General features: G+C 42.8%; 1 protein-coding gene across 1 annotated transcript in view; it reads left to right on the forward strand.

Moving 5' to 3' along the window:
• Positions 1-18,431: 18,431 nt before the first annotated feature.
• The window catches only part of TAFA4 (TAFA chemokine like family member 4), a gene marked incomplete at its 5' end in the record, with an annotated part of 131,719 nt that continues 123,104 nt past the window's right edge, over positions 18,432-27,046 (forward strand). Inside the window, 2 exons of the mRNA XM_081318340.1 lie at positions 18,432-18,511; positions 23,847-23,962. Of these exons, the coding sequence (XP_081174466.1) occupies positions 18,432-18,511; positions 23,847-23,962 (196 nt within the window). The remainder of the gene's footprint in view (positions 18,512-23,846; positions 23,963-27,046) is intronic.

Here is a 27,046-nt window from a genome sequence, read left to right on the forward strand (position 1 = left end):
GGCTAGCATGAGCGGGTGGGAATGCATACTCACATGTGCACACACCGGCCAGCCATTTCTACCTCCCATTGGCCAAGAGCCCGCGGCCCTTAGGTTGGAGACCCCTGGGCTAGAGGAAATTGGTTTCTGAAAATGGAAGCATGCCAAAATAACCAACCGCTTGATACTTCTGAGTCCTTGTCAGGGGGAAGGAGCAGGACGTTACATTACATCTGTTCATTTTCTGTCCGTGCACAATCTTGAGCAGACAGTCAGTGCATTGACTGTCTTGAGGTCAGGAGGTCGTGGACCTTATTTACCAGTTATGCAGTTAGCTATCGTCGCACAGCAGTTGTGTGGGGTCTCCCTCTCTGGGATCACAGGTTCCTTTCCAGCATTGTGTGTAGTCTTGGTTTTTGATTGAGGCTAAAAGGTGAACTGCTGGAGGGAAGGCGGCTGCCTGGCTGCGTGGCTTAGCTGTTATTGCTGAGGCTAGTTTGCCTCCACGAAAGGAAAGCAACTCGGTAACTCTGAAAAGGAGCAAGAACTCGCTTACAGGAAATAGTCTCGTGCGTTATCAGCCCCTGTAGGTCCAGCCAGAATGGAGAACCAAGTAGTGGTTCTCCACAGTGATAGGGAAGCTTCTGTGTCAGTGGCTTGGTGTCTGGCAAGGAAAAGATGAACGGGCTGCTGTGATGGCACTGGCACATGAATATGAGGAACGACACAATTTAATTTTCATAGGTGATTCATACCCGCACAAAGGAGAATTCTCAGATTAGTAGCTTTGCAGCAAGGCTGGTTGGCTTTGAAAGGATTTGTCAGAGGGTGAGAAATGCTGGAGAGAATAGGAGACTCTTGCACACAGTTCTATGAAATGAGTTATAATGAGATTATGACCCAAATTAGAAATATTAAATATCATTTTATTACTGTAAATGATAAGTATATAGTTTAATGATCTTCCTTCATTTCCCAGAAGGCAGGGATAATTTAATTGGACTCTTACACAGGGATAGATTTCATTTAGACCTTTTCTGATTATTTTTTAAAAACACCCCTGAAATGATAATGAAGTGTGCAAGCCACAAATGGCAGTAGCTGATATTGCTGGAGCCAATCTGAGAATTCTGCTTTAGAAAGCCACAAGAGGGCAACCTTGTAAAGCTCAACTCAGAAATTCACACCGTAGACTTGCAGAGTTCATGCTAAAATGCTTTGTATAATGACGCAGTTAGGCTGCCTCAACATTTTAAGCTGACGCTTTGCCATGGGATAGCTTGAATCACTGATGTTCATAAACTTTATGGATTGCTTGTAGAAAATTTTATCATCCCCCCCCCCCTCTCTCTCTCTCTCTCTCTCTCTCTCTCTCTCTCTCTATATATATATATATATATATATATATATATATATATATATATATATGTATATGTATATGTATATGTATATGTATATGTATATGTATATGTATATGTATATGTATATGTATATGTATATGTATATGTATATGTATATGTATATGTATATATGTTAAGTATTTGTTAAGTATTTTAGAATACCTTGCCAGGCCCAAATACGGACCAAACCTTATTGCCTGTATCAGCCTAACCTAAGGCCATCCACAAGCTGTAGTCGCAACTGTGACAACTCATTATTTGTGTAATTTTTTTTTGATTGCTAACATATGTATATATGTATATATAATCTCTCTACCTACCTACCATCATCTATGTCTGCCTGCCTGCCTGCCTACCTACCTACCATCACCCTCTCCTCTCTCTCTGCTTGCCTGCCTGCCTGCCTGCCTGCCTGCCTGCCTGCCTGCCTGCCTACCTACCTACCTACCTACCTACCTACCTACCTACCTACCTACCTACCTACCTACCTACCTATCTATCTATCTATCTATCTATCTATCTATCTATCTATCTATCTATCTATCTATCTATCTCTATCTATCTATCTATCTATCTATCTATCTATCTATCTATCTATCTATCTATCTATCTATCTATCTATCTATCTATCTATCATCTATCTATCATCTATCTATTGTCTGTCTTTCTATCTCTCTCTCTCTCTCTCTCTCTCTCTCTCTCTCTCTCTCTCTCTCTATCTATCTATCTATCATCTATCTATTGTCTGTCTTTCTATCATTTCAAGGGTGTTGGCATAAAGCAGAGATCTGATAATCTGTAATGTATGATTAGTGACAGGAAAATCCCAGTATGCTTTGTGGGAATTAACTCAAAAGCAGAATAAGAATTCAGGCAATAACAACATGCCACGGGATGGGATGAGAGCCAGTGAGAAAAGGTAGCCCATGGCTTCTTTTCACACTGTGAAATATTGGATGGATGGGTTATACATTTGTAATATATTCCTCTTGCTCAGTTGCTGTCAAGGGTCTGTTAGGGCTGTTGTACCTGGTCTAAATGTTTCCTAGCCAAAAAGGCCTTGTCTCTGGAGAGAGCACGATTCAGTCTATATACCTATTATATGCAGTACATAGTGTGACACTGAACCTTGAACACATTGGTGTTCTTTACAAAAGTACAGCAGGAGACCAAAATGGTAGCTCCCTAGTCTTTGCTGAATGTTAATTTTCAATATCCCTGAGGATTTATTGTGTTTTATAGAGGGTGCAGGTTCCCCATTTTATTTTTTGGTAGAAGGTAATTTGTCATTAGGGACACAGTGGCTGAGTGGGTTAAGACGCCGAGCTTGTCCATGAGATGGTCGGCAGTTTGGCGGGTTGAATCCCGAGTGCCGCATAACAGAGTGAGCGCCTGTTACTCGTCCCAGCTTCTGCCAACCTAGCAGCTCGAAAGCACGTAAAAATGCAAGTAGAAAAATAGGGACCACTACGGTGGGAAGGTAACAACGTTCCGTGCGCCTTTGGCGTCTAGTCATGCCGGCCACATGACCACGGAGACGTCCTTGGACAAGCGCTGGCTCTTCGGCTTTGAAACAGATGAGCACCGGCCCCTAGAGTCGGAAACGACTAGCACGCATGTGCGGGGGAACTTTTACCTTTACCTTTAATTTGTCATTGACCAGCTCAGTGTTGAGCTACCGGTATGTTACCGCCAATGAGCCTAAATCACTGTTCTGACTTGGAAATTTCAGCTGGTCGTAACTGAATAGTAGAAAATATGTTTTGTTCACAGATGATTTATTTATTTGCAATATTTGTATAGCATCTGACAAGATGAAAACAATAAGGCCTGTAGCTGCCAAGTTGGATACTCGAGCTGGAGGTTGACACCGTCATATTTCAAAACAACTTTCAGTGGTTCACATGGAAAACTTTAAAACAGAATAACCAACAAAAAAAGGCAGTTAAAGCAATTACATCTAAATCATCACCATCATCATCTGCAGGCACATAATCCTACTGGTAACAAATCAAATCTCCAATTAAAAGGATTTAAGGCAGTTACAGAGAATTATGGCTCAGGGTGTCAACCTTCTGAGATAGTTCAGATAGGAAAACTGATCAGATGAAACTAATTCTACTTTATTGCAAGGCTACGTTAAAAGAATCTCATAAGTCTGAAAGCACTAATGTCCCACCTTCTCTTTTTACAGCCTGATCACTTAGGGAGGATCCAGAGTTTCTTTCTGTGCCTGATTGTTGATAGACAGCAGCTCTTCCCTTCTTGTAAGTCCATTCCCACATACCATATTGCACAAGGGTTCAATGAGCTCCAGCAGGAAGGTTGCATATACAGTAGCTGCCTGTGGATCCCATGGTACTAACCTTTATCCAAATGCTCTGTGTGAAAAAGAAAAAAAAGGACTTTGTTTTGTTGTTGTTTACATCATCATTCCTTTTAAATCTCAGAATTTCCTGACAATGGTAATCGCTATAAAAGTGTGTAAAAATGAAGTAAAGAGTCGAATCAATTAACATAATATTAACGCTTAATTACAGGTTGTCCTCGATTTACGGCCACAATTGAGCTCAAAATTTCAGTTGCTAAGTAAGTTGTTAAATGAGTTTTACAAGCTTTCTTGCCACAGTTGTTAAGTAAATCACTGCAGTTATTAGTAACATGGTTGTTAAGTGACTCTTGTTTCCCCATTGACTTTGCTTGTCAAAAGGTCACAAAAGGTGATCACATGACCTTGAGACACAGCGATTGCCATAAATAAAGTCCCACTTGCCAAACATCCAAATTTTGATCATGTGATCCTGGGTATGCTGCAACGGTCATAAGTGTGAAAAATGGCCATAAGCCACTTTCTTCAGGGTCGTTGTAACTTAATGAGTGGTCACTAAATGAGTGGTTGCAAGTCAAAGACTACCTGTATGGTAATATTTGTTTCTTATCTACATTTTTCAGTGTGCATCTGTGTCTTAATGATTTCCCTTTTTTGTATCATACTACAAATTACCTGGGCAACTTTTAGAGGAATTTAGGAGCGTTTATTTAGAGGGAGCAATCTGACTATGAGGCCTCCAATTGTGCAAATCTGTCTCAGTGTTATCAAATGAGCAGATTTATGAAAAATGGCAACAGCACTTTTAGACTGAACATGTTGGAGAAAAAAAATTGATCTGAGGCTGGAACGTTTTATACCACAAATGTAACTGTTAAAAAAACACACCTGTTAATACCTACTGTTCAGAGAATTGGTAGGACTGTAGATTCAAAAACTGCCAATTCCACTTTGGTGTCAGGTACTCAGAATTTCATTGAAGCACCATATACTGGTTTGTTTGTTTGTTTTATTTTCCTCTAAAAGTAGGAACCAGAATTATGAAGAAAGTGCTGTGCAAAAAGGTGATGCCTGTATACCAGGGGTAGGCAACCTTGGCCCTTTTATTTATTTTTATTTATTTTTTTTATTACATTTATATCCCGCCCTTCTCCGAAGACTCAGGGCGGCTTACAAGCTTAGCAGTAGCCTTCATTCTATGTATATGCCTGCTTGTTAGGGCTTTCACACACACCCCCCCAAGCGGCATTATTACAAAGTCAGCTTATTGCCCCCAACAATCTGGATCCTCATTTTACCTACCTCGGAAGGATGGAAGGCTGAGTCAACCTTGAGCCTGGTGGGATGCGAACCTGCAATAATTGCAGGCAGCTGGTGTTACTTAAGGAGGCATTAGCCCACTGCTCCACCAAGGCTTCCTATGACTCGTGGACTTCAACTCCCAGAATTTCTGAGCCAAGATTGCCTACCCCTGCTGTATACAGTGGCAATGTACTATTAGCAAGCTAATGAAACATGGTGTGGATCACAATTGGAACTAGAATTTATGTTGCTAAGCAAGACAGTTGTTGAATGATTCATTGCATTTGTTAAGCAAACTATGCACAAAATATGGCTTATCCCATTGACTTTGCTTTGTCAGAAGCCAGCTGGGAAGTCATAAATGACAATCATATGGCTCCAGGTTGCAGCAACCAGTATAAACACATGCTGGTTTCCGAGTACTTGAATTTTGATCACATGACCACAGGGATGCTGCAGCAGTCATAAGTGAAAGGATCAGTCACAAGTCCCTCATTTCAGTGCTGTTGTAACTTTGAAAAATTGCTAAACAAGTGGTCGTAACTTGAGGACTTCCTGTACTTGAATAATCTTGTGGCTTCTTTAATTATTAAAAAAGGGATGCTTCATATGTACTCAATTTTTCTTTCTTCTCTTACTTCTCTTTCTAAAGATTTGCATAGCAAATACCCTCTTGTCTATTCAGCCAGATAAGAAGTTTCTACAGACATAACATTATCCAGCTCAAAAATCTTGATTTATGAAGAAACAGAAACAGGGAATGACAACATTCTGGAGTTGGTGGGCAAATATAGACTGGATTATGGATATTCCCCCAAAATGGCAACCATTGGAAGAGATGGCTTGCCTTGGTAACTCTGACCAGGCAAAATACAATTTTGTTAAAAGCTCAATTGATGAAGATATTTCCTACTCCTCAATATATGTTCTTACTTTCTTAGTTTAGACTTGTCCTTTTCTTGTCTGAGGGAGAGTAATCTAAATAAGGCACCGGCTATTATTTGTATCTTCTAAGAAGGTATATGAAACCAGGCTGGGGCCACAAGCTCTTTTAAGAATCAAGAGACTTGAAAGGCTGTGACTTCCCTTTGTGGCAGCACAGCTTCCTGTTCAATTATTGTTGTTTTTAATTAAGGCAATCTTTTAAAAATGAAAATTAAGGAAGGAAAACCTGCCATGTGCTGAGAGGATGTGTCCATGGGTACATTGGGGTTCAGACACCTGCTGATATTTTGGAGCTCCTTTTTAATCCTGTCTTGGCGATTCCTGGAAATCCCTTGGAAGCCTGTAATTGTGACAAAGAGATGTTAATGTAAGCAGCAGGACAAATGAAGATCATCCTAATTGATTTGGTCATGCCCTCTGGTCATTCTAACTTGATTGAATATCCTTAATACGGTGAATCAGGTCCAAGGATGAGATTTAAAGATTTAATTATTTGTCGAATTATATTCCCCAAATTTGGAATTATCTGTTTATGAAGAACTTTGGATCTGTTGAATATTGCAAAAAGACTGTTATGGTACACGTACATGGAAAGACATTTGTGTACCAGATACAAATTTGCTTGATGAAATGTATTGTCAGCCCTTGAATAGTTTCTTCATTGACATAATTAAAGACCGAACAGAAGGATTTTGGGGTAGTCAAAGTTTAACCTGTTATTTAAAAATAGAACTGTGTTTACTTTGAGGGGCCCTTGGTGCTCTCCGAGCTTGCTTGTTTTCTTGCAGACATTTCATTACTCTAACTAGGTAACATCATCAGTGCTAGTAAGGAGTGCTGTTTGTTGTCGGTTTATATAGTGGTGCCTTGCTCTCTGGGTGGGTGCGGGCGGTCTTAGGAATTCTTTGGTTGGGCTGTTTACTAATGGCTCTGTGGCACCTTCTTGATTGCAGTATTGCTTCCTTGATTGTTGGTCTACTTCACTATATTTACTTTGTATGTATTTTAAATTATTGTATTTTATTATTTTTGTGGGATTTTTTTTCCATGTTTTATTTGTGTTCATCTGTTTGTATACATTTGTGTTCTGTTTTGTCCTTTAACCTTCCAGTTATATCAAAGCAGTTCTTTTTAATATATATTTATGTTAATACAAGGAAGTACTATTTTGTACTGTAAGATTACATTAACAGAAAGTACAACACTTCCTCCCTCACCTTTACAGTCCAAGACATTAGGGATGGTTCCTTCTGAGATGTTTTCTGTGCCCACTTTCCTTCTGTGGACCCAGATGCTGCTTATCTGACCATTGTCTAAACTGTGGCTCTTCCTTCTGTCTCCTAAGGCAGAGGTCCTCAACTTTTTGGGCACCAGGGACCGGTTCCATGGAGAGAGATTTTTCTGCGGACCGGAGAGTGTGTGGTTTTGTGTGCTGCCTGCATCCCACGGATGGGGCTTTGCTTGTTTGTGCAGACCGGTTGCTGGTATGCCACGGCCCGGTACTGGTCCACGGACCAGGGGTGGGGGACATTCATGGAAGCATTTTTTTTAAAAAACCAGAATAGGAAAAGCTAAAGAAACAAATCATGATAACTCAAGAGTAGGTGCTGGTTTTTTATTTTTATTTTTTTCACATTCAGGGAAATTTGTTCACTGTACATGAAGTTAGGGCTAAAGCCCAATTTTTTAAAAAGTGGAACAAAAACAGAGCTAATTAGCCTATAGGGATTCCATGTTAACTATCCATTACAGTTCACATTTGTTTAGGCTATTAAAGGACATTCTGACTTGGACAGCAGATTATGTTGAGGATTTGGTAAGTGCATTTTTGTTTTACTTAGTTATTTTTTGCTTTGATGATTTGTAAAGCTACCTGAAATAATAGCATGAGTTTGTTTTTGCCCTGTGCTTGTGCTTCTAACATTTCTTGGAAAATGTAGTTCATTTACATAACATTTGGTGATAATAGATTCTTTCTCAACTGCTTTTTAATAGCCTTCATTTTGTAAATGTTGCAAACGTGGTATACTTGTTTATTTCATAGTTATAAATGTTACACAAGCACTTCTTAAAATGGTGATACAGTAGAGAGGGTGAGAACAAGCAATGGATCACTTATTTTAAAACTTGAAGACAAACTGGGGAATAATTCAGAATTAAATCCACATTCATAATTTAATTCATATTAAAATCCACATTCATATTTAATTGCTTGGTGTGTGTGTATAAAATATCTCACCATTGCAATTAAATAAGATGATTACGGATAGTATATGTGTGTATGCATGTGTTTGTGTGTGTGTGTGTGTGTGTGTGTGTGTGTGTGTATACACACACACATACACACACGTGCATGTATATGCAATGTCTAATTGCATTGAGAATAAATGATATTATAGAGGGCTAGAAAAGGCATTTCATAATATATCTTAATGAGAAAAACAGCAATTAGCTTAAAAGAATGTTGTGATTAGAAAGTTACTCTAATCAAAGATAAAATGCCCTTCCTGAATTCTAAGCCCAAATGATTTTGTTGGAATACTAGCACTTCCTGGGTAAAATTGCTCATTTTAAACTTGCCAGTTTATGTATTGCCTGAATCTGTGCAGCTTCCTTTTAGTGTGTCGTGTAAATAAAAAATTGATTATGAATGATGCTGCCAGGACCATAATGTACTGAATGCAGAGGCCTAACAGGTAAATTATAAGAACCATTCCGAATGCTCTATCAATCATATCAAAATAGTGGTTATTCAAGTTACACCAATCAAGGGGTGAGGCTCACTGTTGTGTCATATCACCCTCTGTAAAAGTTACAGTACAAGGACAACTTGGGTTCAGCCAAAGATCTGGAACGTTGCCTTTTTCTGCAGAGAACACATTTGGGGACAGGGTCTGTGCAAATCATCGAAAGCGTAAACATGACTGCTAATTAATACCTTTCTTTTACCATGACACCAATGCTCAAGGGAGTGGCTGTAGTCAAAAACCTCAGTGCTCCAGAAGGTCAGGAGAGATTGTGTTGTTTATGCTATGTGTGAGTCATTACAGGCTTTCCCAGAATAGCCACGTCAAGTGTAAGCAGTACTTCATCCAAAGAAAGAAAGAAAGAAAGAAAGAAAGAAAGAAAGAAAGAAAGAAAGAAAGAAAGAAAGAAAGAAAAAACCTTCATCCAACAGGGTTTTCCTCTTACAGACATGCTTCTGTTTTTATTCTCAATGCTATTCTTATTTACTTTAGGTTTCCTTCTCTTTGGGGATTGTTTAAAAAAAAAATGAAAATGTGGGTGTGGTACAGATTTTATCAATACATGAAGAAACATCAACAAGGGCAAGCAATCATGTTGTATTACTCAGATTTTTCAAGCTTATTTGGGGTTGCAGAATTTTTTTACCCTGTTAGACAACACTGATGTCTTGAAGTGAGGTTTTTAGTCCCCCCCCTTGTAGGAGCATTCACACTTTCACTTATCAGCTCCAAACAATAGGACTGGGAACTCAAGGTTGAAAATCTCTCTCTCTCTCTCTCTCTCTCTCTCTCTCTCTCTCTCTCTCTCTCTCTCTCTCTCTCTCTCTCTCTCTCTCTCCCTCCCTCCCTCCCTCCCTCCCTCCCTCCCTCCCTCTCTCTCTCTCTCTCTCTCTCTCTCTCTCTCCCCATCTTCATGGATTACTGCCTTGTCTTGGCGAAGGGGCTTGTGTAATTCAATGAAGCTATGAACTATGCCTGCTGGGCCACCTAAGACGGACAGGTCATAGCAGAGAGCTCTGACAAAACGTGATCCACTGGAGAAGGAAATGGCAACCCACTCCAGTATCTTTGCCATGAAAACCCCATGGACAGTACCAAAAGGCAAAACAATATAATGCTGGAAGATGAGCCCCTCAGGTCGGAAGGCGTCCAATATGCTACTGGGGAAGAGCAAAGGACTAGTACTAGTAGCGCCAGAAAGAATGAAGCGACTGGGCCAAAGCTGAAAGGACGCTCAACTGTGGATGTATCTGGTGGTGAAAGGAAAGTCCGATGCTGTAAAGATTTTTTTCTCCATAGGAACCTGGAATGTAAGATCCATGAATCAAGGCAATCTGGACGTGGTCAAACAAGAGATGACAAGACTGAACATTGACATCTTAGGAATCAGCGAACTAAAATGGACAGGAATGGGTGAATTTAATTCAGATGAGCAACAGGTATACTACTGTGGGCAAGAATCCCTCAGAAGAAATGGAGTAGCCTTCATAGTCAATAAAAGAATAGGCAAAGCAATACTGGGATACAATCCCCAAAATGACAGAATGATCTCAGTTTGAATCCAAGGAAAACCATTCAATATCACAGTAGTCCAAGTCTATGCCCCAACCACCAGTGCTGATGAGGATGAAATTGACCAGTTCTATGAAGCCCTACAGCACCTTATAGAATTAACACCAAAAAATGATGTCCTTATCATCATGGATTAGAATGCTAAAGTAGGAAGCCAAAAGATAACCGAAATAACAGGCAAGTTTGGCCTTGGAGTACAAAATGAAGAGGGCACAGGCTGATAAAATTTTGTCAAGAGAATACGATGGTCATAGCAAACACTCTTTTCCAACAACCCAAGAGACGGCTCTACACATGGACATCACCAGACGGTCAACACAGAAATCAGATTGACTATGTGCTCTGCAACCAAAGATGGGAGAAGCTCTATGCAGTCAGTAAAAACAAGACCACGAGCTGACTGTGGCTCCGACCATGAGCTTCTCATTGCAAAGTTTAGGCTTAAACTGAAGAAAGCAGGGAAAAGCACTAGGCCACTCAGGTATGAATTAAATCATATCCCTGTTGAATATATAGTAGAGGTGATAGAGTGCCTGAAGAACTATGGACAGAGGTTCGCAACATTGTACAAGAGGTAGCAACTAAAAGCATACCAAAGAAAAAGAAAAATGCAAGAAAGCAAAATGGCTGTCTGAGGAAGCTTTGCAAATAGCTGAGGAAAGGAGGGAAGCGAAAGGCAAGGGAGAAAAAGAAAGATACACCCAATTGAATGCAGAATTCCAGAGAATAGCTAGAAGAGATAAGAATGCCTTCTTAAATGAACAGTGCAAAGAAATAGAAGAAAACAATAGAATAGGGAGGACCAGAGATCTCTTCAAGAAAATTGGAGAGATGAAGGGAACGTTTCATGCAAAAATGGGCATGATAAAGGACCAAAATGGCAGGGACCTAAAAGAGGCAGAAGAGGTGGCAAAATTACACAGAAGAACTATACAAGAACGAGCTTAACGTCCCGGATAACCACGATGAGGTGGTCACTGACCTCGAGCCAGACATCCTAGAATGTGAAGTGAAGTGGGCCTTAGAAAAACTGAGCAACAACAAAGCTAGTGGAGGTGACGGTATTCCAGCTGAGCTATTCAAAATCTTAAAAGACGATGCAGTAAAAGTGCTACACTCAATTTGCCAGCAAATTTGGAAAACAACAGTGGCCACAGGATTGGAAAAGATCAGTTTACATTCCAGTTCCAAAGAAAGGCAGTGCCAAAGAATGTTCAAACTATCGCACCATTGCACTCATTTCACATGCTAGTAAAGTTATGCTTAAAATCCTACAAGCTAGATTCTAGCAGTATGTGGATTGAGAACTACCAGAAGTACAGGCAGGATTTCGAAGAGGCAGAGGAACTAGGGATCAAATTGCCAACATACACTGGATTGTGGAGAAAGCTAGGGAGTTCCAGAAAAACATCTACTTCTGCTTCATTGACTGTGCTAAAGCCTTTGTGTGGATCACAACAAACTGGCAAGTTCTTAAAGAGATGGGAGTACCAGACTATCTTATTTGTCTCTTGAGAAACCTATATGCGGGTTAAGAAGCAACAGTGAGAACTGGACACGGAACCACTGATTGGTCCGGCAAGGCTGTATACTGTTGCCTTGCCTATTTAACTTACATGCATCAAAAGTTGGAATTAAGATTGCCGGGAGAAATATTAACAACCTAAGATATGCAGATGATACCACTCTAATGGCAGAAAGTGAAGAAGAACTAAAGAGCCTCTTGTTGCAGGTGAAGAAGGAGAGTGCAAAATTTGGGTTGAAACTTAACATTAGGAAAACCAAGATCATGGCATCCGGCCCTCTCAATTCCTGGCAAATAGATGGGGAAGAAATGGAGGTAGTGACAGATTTTATTTTCCTGGGCTCCAAGATCACTGCAGATGGGGACTGTAGCCAAGAAATTAAAAGACGCTTGCTCCTGGGGAGGAAAGCCATGGCAAATCTAGACAGCACACTAAAAAGCAGAGACATCACCCTGCCAACAAAAGTCCGTATAGTCAAGGCTATGGTCTTCCCAGTTGCAATGTATGGCTGTGAAATTTGGACCATAAGAAAGGCTGAGCACCAAAGAATTGAGGTCTTTGAACTATGGTGCTGGAGAAGACTCCTGCGAGTCCCTTGGACTGCAAGGTGATCAAACCGGTCAGTCCTAGAGGAGATCAACCCTGACTGCTCTTTAGAAGGCCAGATCCTGAAGCTAAAACTCAAATACTTTGGCCACCTAATGAGAAGGAAGGACTCACTGGAGAAGAGCCTAATGCTGGGAAAGATTGAGGGCAATAGAAGAAGGGGACGACAGAGAATGAGGTGGCTGGATGGAGTCACTGAAGCAGTAGGCATGAGCTTAAATGGACTCTAGAAGATGGTAGAGGACAGGAAGGCCTGGAGGAACATTGTCCATGGGGTCGCGATGGGTCGGACACGACTTCGCAGCTAACAACAACAACTCTCTCTCTCTGTCTTCTATCATCTACCTGTCTACTTGTCTACCTGTCTCCTTCCCTCCCTCCCTCCCTCCCTCCCACCATCCATCCATCCATCCCACAACAGTTCTCAGTGGGGTATAAATTAAAATCATAAGCTAGTACCATAAAACAAAAGAAGTTGATAACTGCAGAACCATCATTTTCCAGTGAAATAATTACTCCACTCAGGGAGCACATATCCTACCCCAGGGGTCGGCAACCTAAAAAAGAAAAAGAGCCACTGGGAACCGGTTCCATCACAAATTAAAAAAAGAGGGAGCCGCGTGCGTGTGTCCATGCACGCGCATGCGCAAAAAGGTTTTTTGCGCATGCGCGGACGCACGCGGCTGCCATTTTTTTAAAAATGAGATGGAACCGGTTCCCGGTTGCCCGACGGCGACGGCCCGTCTGCAAAGCTGCCGCTTTCAGCAGCTTTGCAGATGGGCCGTGGCAGCTTCCTCAAAGAGCGGCGCCCCTGCCCATTCCGAGAGGTGCGCGCGCACCTCTCCGAACGACCGGAGGTGCGCGCGTACCTCCACGCGAATGGGCAGCGGTGCCGCTCTTTGAGGAAGCTGCCGCGGCCCGTCTGTGAAGCTGCCGAAAGCGGCAGCTTAGCAGACGGGCCGTGGCAGCTTCCTCAAAGAGCGGCGCCCCTGCCCATTCCGAGAGGTGCGCGCGCACCTCTCCGAACGACCGGAGTTGCGCGCGCACCTCCCCAAACCTTTGGGGAGGTGCGCGCGTACCTCCGTGCGAAGGGGCAGCGGCGCCGCTCTTTGAGGAAGCTGCCGAAAGCGGCAGCTTCCTCAAAGAGCGGCACCGCTGCCCGTTCGCGCGGAGGTACGCACGCACCTCCCCAAAGGTTTGGGGAGGTGCGCGCGCAACTCCGGTCGTTCGGAGAGGTGCGCGCGCACCTCTCGGAATGGGCAGGGGCGCCGCTCTTTGAGGAAGCTGCCGCGGCCCGTCTGCTAAGCTGCAGCTTCCTCAAAGAGCGGCACCGCTGCCCGTTCGCGCGGAGGTACGCGCGCACCTCCCCAAAGGTTTGGGGAGGTGCGCGCGCAACTCCGGTCGTTCGGAGAGGTGCGCGCGCACCTCTCGGAATGGGCAGGGGCGCCGCTCTTTGAGGAAGCTGCCGCGGCCCGTCTGCTAAGCTGCCGCTTTCGGCAGTTTCACAGACGGGCCGCGGCAGCTTCCTCAAAGAGCGGCACCGCTGCCCATTCGCGCGGAGGTACGCGCACACCTCTCCAAAGGTTTGGGGAGGTGCGCGTGCACCTCTCCAAACGGGCGGTGCCACTCTCCATTTGGAGAGGTGCGCGCGCACCACTGCCCGTTGGAAGAGGTGCGCGCGCACCGGGCGGCTGGGAGCCGCAAGAGACGGCTCAAAGAGCCGCATGCGGCTCCGGAGCCGCAGGTTGCCGACCTGTGTCCTACCCATTTGGCCACGTATCTCTTATCCTCACAGTTCTCTGTTTGAGACCCACCTCAAGCTGTAGCTCTAACCGAAAGAGCCAATTATCTTGGGTTGTCTCATGAAAAAAGAACCAAGTTTGTTGGTGCTGAAGAAAGATAAATGATCACTACCCTCAAACTAACATGAGTACAAATATTTTGTGGTATGAAAGAAAAGGAATTCGGAAAAGAAGCTGTATGCAGTTCCAGTGCATCTGTTGTTTGTTTGGCATGGTTTGAGCCAAGATGTTTGTGTGAGAGAGAGAGGGAGAGGGAGAGGGAGAGAGAGAGATGAGAAAGGAAAAGAGAGGCCCTTTTGTGCAACCTGGAATGCAGGAGCGGTCCCTGATCAACCTGACCTACCAGTGTTCATGCTTCTGCTGTGCATCTTCCAGATATAATTGATCAGGTCAAATAAGTCAAAGCCGCTATTCCATTGTCAGGAGCTGAGGTAGCAGTTTGGGATGTTATATTTCTTGCCTTGGCAGTCCTTCGCGTATTCCCTAAGTGAACCCTCTTGTCTTCTCACTTCATCTCACACTGCCAATCCAATTTAATAAGCGGTAATAAAATTGGATGCAGAGTAGAGGCCTTAGTGCTTTCTATTTATGTGGGAAAAGTTCAGGTAGCGGATGCACATCTGGTCCTGCAGCTGGTTCAAGATAATTGCGAGAGAGTCTTCTGAGTTACATTGGATCAGTGTTTCCTTGAATCCATCACTCGACGTCCGTGCAAGCAGGTCTTTGGTTTGAGAAATGCTGGGCAAAGAAGTCCCAGTGGTCCTTACTGACATATGTCCCACAAAATAATGAGCCAGCAAAGCTCCTTCCATCTCACAGAAATGCAGAAGCTTTTGTTGCAACTGTTTATTGTTCCTCCCTCTCCAGTCCCTGGGCTCAACTTGACCTTCAGCTACCAGGAGCTCAATTCAAGCCAGGCTTATAATAATGAATTATACAGTCCATTCTTTTTCCCCCCCTCCCACAATAGTTACACACATTTGCTCAGGAAATAAACAGGAAAGAACTGTCTCTTTTAATGAAATGTGGCAACCAACCTGTTACATTTCTCCAGGGATCGTAAGTATAGGTTGGGAATGACAGGTTTTAATTGCTACTTTCCCCATGCTTCTTTAGCCTATTTAAGGAAATAAATATGAGATGGGGAAGAGTGGGGGGATTGAAGATTTTAGCAGTATTATATGCTTGGGGAGGAATGTCTGCATGACACTTTGGTCTGGGATCAATTTATTGTTTGTTTTATTTATTTAGCATATATGACATACAAAGTCAGAGAACTCTAGATGCTAGATACAGTGCAGTCTGGACAGCCTAAATTTAAGGTGCTGGTTCTTACCTATAAAGCCCTACATGGCTTAGGTCCGGGATATTTGCAGGACCGTCTGCTGCCATGAACAACTGCCCATCGCCCTGTGCGCTCACACAGGGAGGGCCTCCTCAGGGTGCCGTCGGCCAGACAATGTCGACTGGCGACCCCCAGGGGGAGGGCCTTCTCTGTGGGGGCACCTGCCCTTTGGAATCAACTCCCTTTGGAACTCCGGATGGCCCCGAATCTCCGTTCCTTTCGTCGCGACCTTAAAACATGGCTTTTTCAACAGGCCAACCTGGACTGATGGAAGGGAGGTTTTCTTAATTTTGTTTTATTGTGTTTTTAATTGGACTATTTATGGGATAATTTGATTTAATACCTTTTAATGTTTGTATTTTGTGTTTTTATCGTTGTTAGCCACCCTGAGTCCTTTGGGAGATAGGGCGGCATATAAATCCCATAAAATAAATAAATAAATAAATTGATAGCTCATTCTGTTTGGCGCTTGCATGCCTGTACTTGGTGCAGTGCAGGGGTTGGACTAGGTTACACCAGCTGATTAGTGGCATTCAGGTTACTGGCTGTTCTGGGCTCCTCCACCAGTTTCGTCTTGCCTTGCCTCATATTGCGTTGTCTTGCGTCTGGCCATGTCCAACGCTGGCTTCCGCTCTCTCCAGACACATGAACGCAGCTAGGGATCAGTTTAGAGAAGATGAATTAGGAATGTAGAAGAAGGTCCATTATTGATTCTCATGGAACACATTTAGGTGTTGCGGAACAAAGAGAGTAGAATAGGTATAAACCTACTCTAGTAGCATCCAGACTTCTCTAAAAGATATCTGAGAATTCTGTGGAACATTGCATAGGTGTACATCTTATTTGTTAACTGGCCTATGCAAAAAAACCCTGCTGTTAATTGACTTCAGCGCTTGAAGCGCTGGAGGGGGTGCACTGAAGGTTGAGTCAGAGCCAGTCCGCCTCACACAACCACTTTGCTTAGAAGCAACTGGTTTCTGTGTCTAAATGGCACATGTGCAAAGAAACATTCAGATTGAAGTGAAATGGCTGCTGTGGTCTACTAAGTGGAGTATTACGTCAAGTTGCATCTTAAATGGCTCCAACACAGCTTAATATGTCTTTATGACAAGCATAATGGATGACTGAAAACCTAATTCTTGTCTTTCTGGAAATGCCCCTCTGATTATGGAAGATCACATGATCAGTTGGGCATTCAAAGAAGTTTAACTTGAAAAAGACACATGGATTGAGGAATCCTGCAGGAACAATAATCTCTGTAAGTCTTTACTGTAACCAGGCAGCAGAATAGCAAAACTAATAATTCTGAAAAGATTTGAGAGCCTAGAAATTCATCTGGCTGAATGACTGAGGCAAAGGAAAGTTCCAATAGTGTTAGGTGCCTTGAGTGCAATCCCAAAACATCACTTGAACAGCATCAGCATTGAGAAAATCACCATCAATCAATTGCAAAAGACAGCTTTACTCAGAACAACTTACATCCTGTAACAATACCTTTAATCCTACTAAACCAGGGGTGTCAAACTCAATTTCATTGAGGGCCGCATCAGCATTGCGGTTGCCCTCAGGGGGCTGGGTGGGTGTGGCCTGGGTGGGTGTGGCCTAATGGGTGGGCGTGGCTAGAGTGCACATGGCCTACTGGGTGGGCGTGGCCAGCTCTACATCGTTTGCATCAAGGCTGCCTATGGGGGCCTGGCCAGGAGTGGGACAGATCTGAGGGTCTCTGGCAGGAGGAGGGTCTCTGGGCCAGGGCCAAGGCAGTGGGGGCCGTTCCCTCACTGTTTCCAGGATGGCTTCGCGGGCCACATGAAACCACTTTGCGGGCTGGATCTGGCCCCCGGGCCTTGTGTTTGACATGTCTGTACTAAACAATACCTGCTTATCCCAGGTCCTTGAGAAGGATTGATAAGTTTATAAAAATGCCAGATCCAGTCTAATCATCTTGTTGACTGTGTGACAAACCTAATCATCGTCATCATCATATGCACATTGACAAAATTTCGGTCTCTCAATTACAAAAGACCACTCTGCTCAGACCTGCACATATACTACACTGCTACATTACAATATCCTAGGTTCTTGAGAAGAATTTGATGCATATGAAGGCTAACATCACCTAAAGAACTGGCAGCTGTGATTTTTGTGTATGTAATAATAACACAACCTTTTATATTCTTGTGCAATATATTGTACTTCTATTTTATTACAGTTAAAATATAAATAACAGTAGAGTTAACATCTCTAAATGTTCATTTGTATAGACAGATAGAGTTTTGCTAGTTTTTAAACAGTATTTAAGACTTGGTTAACAGAACAAGGAGATTGCATGGATGAATTCTAGTGTGCATGGACATCTAAACTCTTCCTGTTTTGTATATGTATGTAACATGTATATAAAGGTGTGGTTTGGATTATAATACTTGCCTTATCTACAGATGTTGACCTCCTGCAGATCCCACTGTTGATATAAAACTCAAGTATAGAGATGTCAGTATTCTCATCTAAGATCTGAAAAGTTCCTGAAATTTGGCAACACATTGAAATATTGCAAATTTAGAGTAATTTCATTTTTAATTGCTAGGAGGCTAGATATATTTCTGGCTCCGGAAGATGTATCACCACCATGTTGTGATTACTATTCCTAAACACCTTAGTAGTTCATACCTAGATCTGGAAGAATCATGTGAATAATGTTGAAGAGATTATTATACCTTTCTTTGATAGGCTGCTGTGTATCAGTGGCTTTAATTAAAACAATTCTAACTTAAACCAATCCGTATCCTGAATAATAATACAGTATTTTTCCAATCCTGTTTCTTCTCTAGGCTTTGGATGTGTAGGAAAATTTGGGTGCAGAAATGCTCGGATATATTTACAAATGGGAGTCTGCATTTCTGGCAGAAGGCACTTGCTGCTAAGTTTGCTTACCTGCAATAAAAACCTGGAAAAACTATCAAGGTAAGTAGAACCTCCTATCCTTTAAACAGATCCTGAGATTTCTGAAATATTTGATAATAATGTAAGCATAATACAGTTCTTTGAAGTATTTGCCTCCTTCAAAAGCAGATGTCTCCAAACTCTTCAGCTCATTGTCCCCCTCTTAACATTTCATTAACCTTCAAACATTTATTATATGACAATAATTTAATAAATACTATTTAACTAACAGTACTATGAATAACAACAGCAACAACAAAAACAACAACAAAAACAACTGAAGCCCACTCTCACTGCTGACTGACCCTCTAATGCTGGGTAAGACTGTTTTATCAATGGCTACCTGTGTTGTTTCTCTGTGTCATATAATATATGTGGGGATATGCATAATTCTATATTTATTTATTTTTATCATATTTATGTATATTGGTGGTGGTGATCCCTTGACAGCTGAATGCAATGAAATTTCATTTTAATGTATGCCAGTTAGTGGTCATTCAAAGTGACAATAAAGTTATGATTCTATTCTATTCTATTCTATTCTATTCTATTCTATTCTATTCTATTCTATTCTATTCTATTCTATTCTATTCTATTCTATTCTATTCTATTCTATTCTATTCTATTCTATTCTATTCTATTCTATTCTATTCTATTCTATTCTATTCTATTCTATTCTATTCTATTCTATTCTATCCTAGACTATTCTCTCTCTCTGTGTCTCTCTCTCTGTCTCTCTCTCTGTCTCTCTCTGTCTCTGTCTCTCTCTCCCTATCCCTATCCCTATCCCTATCCCTATCCCTATCCCTATCCCTATCCCTATCCCTATCCCTATCCCTATCCTATCCCTATCCTATACTATTCTACCTTCAAGAATAGGGACTGGGATGGAATTCTACAGAGGCCCAAAAGATTAATTGACCCCAGTCACCTTTCCATCCTTATAAAAATGTGAAAATGTGAAAGATTTATATCTCCCATCATTAGGAGGAGTTCAACCCTGTGACTCCGGAAGAGGTGGACAGGATTATGAGGAGGCTGAGCTCCACCACCTGTTTATTGGACCCGTGCCCCTCCTGGCTGGTTTATTCGGCTCGGGAGGGGACACGAGGCTGGCTCCAGGCAGTGATAACTGCTTCTCTGAATGAGGGTAGTTTTCCCACCGCCTTGAAGGAGGCGGTGGTGAGACCCCTCCTCAAGAAGCCTGCCCTGGACCCAGCTGTTTTAAACAACTTTCGACCAGTCTCCAACCTTCGCTTTCTTGCGAAGGTTGTTGAGAGTGTGGTGGCGCAGCAGCTCCCTCTGTTCCTGGAGGAAGCTGATTATCTAGACCCGTACCAATCGGGCTTCAGGCCCGGGTACAGCACGGAGACGGCATTGGTCGCACTGATGAATGATCTCTGGCGGGCTCGGGACAGGGGTTGTTCCTCTGTCCTAGTCCTATTAGACCTCTCAGTGGCTTTTGATACCATCGACCATGGTATCTTACTGCGGCGTCTACGGGGGTTGGGAGTGGGAGGCACCGTTTTACGGTGGTTCTCCTCCTACCTCCTGGGACGTTCGCAGTCGGTGTTGGCAGGAGGGCAAAGGTCGGCCTCGAGGCCTCTTGTTTGTGGAGTGCCTCAGGGGTCGGTCCTCTCGCCTCTCCTGTTCAACATCTATATGAAGCCGCTGGGTGAGATCATTCGTGGTTTTGGGGTTGGGTATCATCAATATGCTGATGATACCCAGCTTTTTATCTCCACCCCAAACCACCCCAGTGATGCCCTCTCCGTGATGTCCCATTGCCTGGAGGCGGTCCGGGTCTGGATGGGGAGGAACAGGCTTCGACTCAACCCTGACAAGACTGAGTGGCTGTGTGTGCCGGCATCTCGGGAAATTCAGAATATTCCATCGCTAATTATGGGGGGTGAGATATTACCCCCTGTAGATAGGGCTCGTAACTTGGGTGTCCTCCTAGATTCACAGCTCTCCTTGGATGATCATATAGGAGCTGTGACTAGGGGGGCCTTCGCTCAGGTTCACCTGGTGCGTCAGTTGCGGCCCTATCTAGACCGGGATGCCTTGCGCACATGCACTCGTGACCTCCCGTTTGGACTACTGCAATGCTCTCTACATGGGGCTGCCCTTGAGGACTACTCGGAGGCTCCAGCTGGTGCAGAATGCAGCCGCGCGAGTGGTGGTGGGGGCTTCCCGATACTCCCATGTAACACCTCTACTCCGTGAGCTGCACTGGCTTCCGGTTGTCCTCCGGGTAAGATTCAAGGTGCTGGTTACGACCTATAAAGCCCTAAATGGTATGGGTCTGGGTTACTTACAGGAGCATCTGCTGCCGGCATCAACTTCCCTTCGTCCAGTGCGCTCCCACAGAGAGGGCCTCCTTAAGGTGCCGTCGGTCAAAGAGTGTCAACTGGCGGCCCCCAGGGAGAGGGCGTTCTCTGTGGGCGCGCCAGACCTTTGGAACCGTTTACCGGTGGAGCTCCGGACGGCTCCCGACCTTCGCTCCTTCTGACGTGACCTAAAAACATATTTATTTGAACAAGCCGGCCTGGTCTGATGGGTTTAGGGGTATTTTAACATTTTGTATTAATTTATTTAATTGGGCTACTGTATTTAATATTTCTTTTAATTTTTATATATTGTATTTTATTGTATTGCCCTGTACACCGCCCTGAGTCCTTCGGGAGAAGGGCGGTATAAAAATTAAATAATAATAATTATTATTATTATTATTATTATTATTATTATTATTATTATTATTATTATTATTATTATTATTACCAACCAATTATTGACAGTCAGACTTACTAGCCCCCTTGGCCCCCAGCCATTCCTTGACCACTTTGGGGAACCTTGTTCTAAAGCAGGGGTAGGCACCTATAGCCCCTTTATGGCCTGTGTACTTCAACTCTCAGAATTCCCGAGCCTGCAACCTTTAGTGGGGCCACAATTTGTGTGGATGGAAATATAGAAGGCCAGGTGAGGCTGGGTATTTTGGGAGGGGGTGGGATTTTGCAGCTTTTTAAAAAAAAACATTACGCTAATGTTATTTTAGGGCTAATACTTTTATGGTTAATACTTTTTTCTCTCTACCAACCTCAGATTTTGGCTATCATGGTCAAAGAAGACCTGAGAAATTGGGAGGTTGCATGTGTTGCCTGGTGCTCACTTCTGTCCACAACCTTGTTTGTTTGGGTATTCTTCCCAGAAGAGTTTGCCTGGGTTGGCTCTGCAAGAGAATGGAGAGGCAGGAAGTGAGCGGGGTTGGTTTGGGGGAAAGAGACAGAGAGGCAGGTTGCAGCATCTAGTGAAATCCTTCCTTAGAATATCTTTTCTAAAAATGCCATCCAAATTGTTCAATTACTACTACTACTACTACTACTACTACTACTACTACTACAACTACTACTACTGTTATTATTAAATTTTTATGCTTCCCATTTTTCCTACAAAGTGACTCTGGGTGACCTAAAAGTCTAAATCTCATCTTTATCAATTTTTCTGAATATCGTATTTAAATTGGAGACTTCTGTGTGTTGTTGCATATACATTTCCCTTGTACACTTTTTGTGCCTGATTATGATGGGAAGAGGCTTTCAAATCGGTTTCTACTTGATTTTTGCTCAGTGTGCCTTTAAATCATAAAATTTATGCACAGGAAGGAGTTTGTGGATCATTTAGCCCAGTATTTTTCAAACTTGGTAACTTTAAGACATGTGGGCGTCAACTCCCAAAATTCCCCAGCCAGCTTTGGGAATTCTCAGAGTTGAAGTCTGCACATCTTTAAGTTGCCAAGTTTGAAAAACACCGATATAGTCAAAATCTTAAATACTGTTGCGTATGAATGCTATATATTAATAAATTATATTTTATGACAATAGAATCTATACTGCCTGATTATACTGCTTCACTATATAAGCACTTTTTAATTACCAACAACAAGGAAAAACCTTTAATCCAGACATAGGACAATTTTTAATTAATTGTTGCTCATTAATTTTTGATTTTGGCCGCAATAGTCTAAGCAATCAATGGGTAGAAATGAAGAGATTCAAAACATTCTAAACTTTGCTGCTCTTTTTTCTATGAACCTCCCTCCCTCCCTCCCTCCCATTTTTGCTTGAGAATGTACCACAAGCTAGTAAAGGTTTTGGATTGGTCCCTTTAGAATTTTGAAAATACACTGCAGGTGTTCTCTCAAAAATTTCCACCTGTTGTTGAGTTTTGCCAATTCCCAAAACAGCTGTGGATGGGTACAAAACACCAGTTTATCAGAATTCAGACAATTGTTCATTGTCATGTCTTCCAGCTGAGGGGTCCCCAACCCCCGGTCCGTGGACCGGTACCGGGCTGTGGCATTCCAGCAACCGGTCCGCACAAACAAAGCCCCATCTGTGGGATGCAGACAGCACACAAAACTATGCCTCCTCCAGTCCGTGGAAAAGCCTCTGTCCATGTAACTGGTCCCTGGTACCCAAAGGTTTGGGGGCCTCTGTTCTAGCTGATCAGAATTATTTCTAGTGCCCAAATTTGATTTATTTTCCTGCATCAGTGGGCCTCATCCCCACCATTTTCTAAAACTGCTTAATCAATGGAAAAAAGAAAAAGGCCATTTCCCCCATCCCCAAAATGCTGGTACACGTAGTCCTCAACTTACAACAGTTCATTTAGTGACTGTTAGAAGTTACAATGTCAATGAAAACAAATGACTTAATGACCATTTTTCACACTAATGACCATTGCAGCATCCTCATGGCCACATGATTTGGATGCTTGGCAAACGTTTATGACGTTTGCAGTGTCCCCAGATCATGTGGACACCTTTTGCCGACCTTCTGGCAAGCAAAGTCAGTGGGGAAGCCAAATTCACATAACAGCCGGGTTATTAACTTAACAACTGCAATGGTTCACTTAACAACTGTGGCAAGAAAAATTGTAAAATGGGGCAAAGCTAAATCCAACAAATAATTTTTTGACTCAGTTATGATCATAAGTCAAGGACTACCTGTCTTTTGAGGTCTTCTTGGAATAGGGTCCTTCCCAAAATTGCCTCCTTTGGAGGTTATTTGGTGATGGGCTGAATGTCTTGAAAAGTCTGGTGATGAATCAGACAAAGCTCAGAGTCTCAGCCTCGTAATGGAATCAGACAAAGAGCATCTCCAGGGGGAGAAATTGGAAAGAAAGAATGTGCTGTTCTGCATCCTTTCTTGTAAGGCACGGCTGATTAAGAATTGACCTCAGCTGAGGTCAATTTTGTAGCTTTTGCCTTGTATTTTGCACTGTTCCCAAATAATTATTGTTCTCTCATTCTCAGTGGGTTCCTTTTTTTTTCCTTTTCTGCCTCCCTTTTCTGCAGGATGAGCTCCTGTGCCAAATCAATGCTTCCGTCTCAGTGGCTGTTCCTGGCATATGTGTTAATGGTGTGCTGTAAATTGTTGTCCGCAACTAGCCATCCCCCTCGGGGACTCACAGGTAGGCGCTTTCAAACTCATTAGGCACTACCGAGGCCAATTAACAACACTCTCCAAATGTTAGAGTCCACTTTTTAGCCATAGATAATTGATGAAGCTGTTTGGCAATGCGGTTGTGATCAGAGCGAAAAGAGACAAAAAGGTTACCAAGTCACACATAAAGAAAGATGGATTATTGTTAAGCCTTTGAAGCAGTTTGTGGTAATGTCTGGGTCGGATAATCTCCTGAACGAATTTGTGAGACTGTGGATATCAAATGTTCATGATTTTCTCGTGACTCAACCTCCCCCCCCAAATAATAATAATAATAATAATAATAATAATAATAATAATAATAATAATAATAATAATAATAATAATAATAATCACAAAACAGAACCAAAAAGAAATATTCTCCAGAATTGTGGGGAGAGGAGATATTGTTCTCTTGTAACAGTTTACACTGATTACCTGAATAGAAAAAAAAATTCCTTTCCTGAACAGCTGTTGCAATCTCAAGCAGTTGGCATGTTCTCTGTCCATCTATAAAGAGATAAAAACAAGTTGCCTTATGCTGTTGCCTCCTAGGGAAATAAATCAGCTTTGAAATGATGGAAAAGATGGGGCATCTTTAGTTAAATTTGGGTCCAGTCACAAGGCTTTGGCAGTAGCACTGATAGGTAAAGGTAAAGGTTCCCCCGCACATGCGTGCTAGTCGTTTCCGACTCTAGGGGCTGGTGCTCATCTCTGTTTCAAAGCCGAAGAGCCAGCGCTTGTTCGAGGATGTCTCCATGGTCATGTGGCCGGCATGACTAGACGCCAAAGGCGCACGGAATGCTGTTACCTTCCCACCGTAGTGGTCCCTATTTTTCTACTTGCATTTTTACGTGCTTTCGAATTGCTAGGTTGGCAGAAGCTGGGACGAGTAACAGGCGCTCACTCTGTTACGCGGCACTCGGGATTTGACCCGCCAAACTGCCGACCTTCTGATCGACAAGCTCAGCGTCCTAACCCACTGAGCCACCGCACTGATAGGAAACCATAATAATGTTGAAGTAATGTTGAAGCACAATGGCTCAACAGTTAAAGATACTGACCCTGTTGGCTGGAGAGCTGACAGCCCAGGTTGGAGATCCCAGTCAAAAAGAGAGTCAGACACGACTGACAGGGAAACCTTTACCCTTTAATAAAATGCACTGGAAGGGGTCATTGTCAAATGTTGCAATTACATACAGCACCTGTAGATCATGACTTCAGATGCAACTTGCGGAATGCAATGACATCATAAAATATGCAGACCCATTACCCCTCGCCTCTCCAAAGAAGCCAATTGGCTTTGAAGAATGCTGAGGACATCACAGCAGATTTACAGCATGGACACACTTTAAGGGCTGGGTCCTGAATCAGATGTATAATATTGAACATAGGAGACGATATTATCCCCACAAGACCTTTGCCATGGGAGAAATGCATTGCTTTGAGAAATTTGTCTCTGTGCTATAAATCTAAGATTATTTGGGTGATAATGAGGAGTCTACCTAGGCAACTTTGGACTTTTGAACCACAGCTCATGTTCTTTTCTGCCAGCAAGGAAAACTTTGATTTCGGTTAATCAGTGAAAGCAATGCCCATTCGTTCCGTAAACTGGCATTTCTGATCTTTGCCACAATGGTAGGATTTTTCTGGGGGGAAAAAAATGAAATCACTTTCCACAATACTGTACAGGAAGAAAGGAAGCAGACCCTGTTCTGAACCAGCCTGCTACCGGCCTTGCAATAAGGCAAACCCCTGTTTAAACAGTAGAGACTGGAGAGCGTCTAAGGCTGGAAAGCGTCTGCCAAGATTTATTACTCAAACAACAGAACAAGAAACAAAAACACTGGAACTTGAATCCTCAAACGGAAGGGTTGCTTTCAGCAACCAGCCCTTCCCCAAACACTCCTTTTATTTAGAGATCAGGGCATGGCCTCCCTGTGCCTCCTCCCGAGGAGTCCCACAGCCTTTCTCTGTTTGTTCCTGCTCGACTGCCTCCTGCGTCGGGCGTCCTTGAACAGGGCCAGCTGTGGGTCATCATCCTCCGCACTATCGGGCTCACGCAGCTGAGAAGAGGGCCCCGGCTGGGGGCTCTGCGAAGCCTCCAAACCATCATCAGCCGGTTCGTCTTCCACACACTCCTCCTCCCCCTCATCTGAGTCATCCGAGACATCTGAGCCTGCTGCCGGACCCACAGGCTGGCCCTGAGTCACAACAGACCCCTGACGGGCCGGTATGTCCGCGAAGGCTTGAAGAAATGTTATGATTTTAATCTTGAGTTAACTCTTGGTGGTCCATGACAACAAAATATATTTAAAGGGAGGTCCATGGTGAAGAAAAGGTTGAGAACCACCGAGTTACTCTGATTCCTTTTCTTGGAAGGGTGAGAATTCATACACATGGAGTGTGAACAGCTACGTCTAGCCAACTTTGGCCATTCTTAAAATGCTAAGCAGGATTGGATGTGGTCACCACTTGAATGGGAGACAACCAGACAATCTGTGGATTACCTGGGAAAATTTAAAAATAAAAACCCTTAAAAAAGAATAGTTTCATTGTCCATATATTTATTTATTTAATTGTTTAGTCAAATAAAGCTACATACTCATCCAACTAATTCTGAAAATCTCATAACAAGGTTTAAAACGTCAATATAGAAAATCACAGAAATAAAAACAATAGAAAGATTAATGTTTAATCGTTATGTTAATGTTAAACAATGATGTTTGATCTTGAAGATGAGCGATTAATTTAATAATCCCTATAGTTACCTATAGATGTTATCCCTATAGATGTTATCCATGGCTGTTTAATACTGTATATTGCCTCTATCGATGCCTTCTGTTTTGCACTAAATGTAAGGTACCATGGCTTGTATGGATTGATTTAAAAAATAACTGTATGTCCCCTTAAATCTCCTACCCAATGAGCAAAATTGGTCTAATTTGGGAGGGGGCAATTCAAGATATTCATACTTTCGAATATAGGTAGTCCTCTACTTACAACAGTTCATTTAATGACCATTCAAAGTTACAATGGCACTGAAAAAAGCAACTTATGAGCATCTTTCACA

The sequence above is a fragment of the Vipera berus genome, assembly GCF_964194415.1.
Source record: "Vipera berus genome assembly, chromosome: 2".
Classification (NCBI taxonomy): Eukaryota; Metazoa; Chordata; class Lepidosauria; order Squamata; family Viperidae; genus Vipera; species Vipera berus.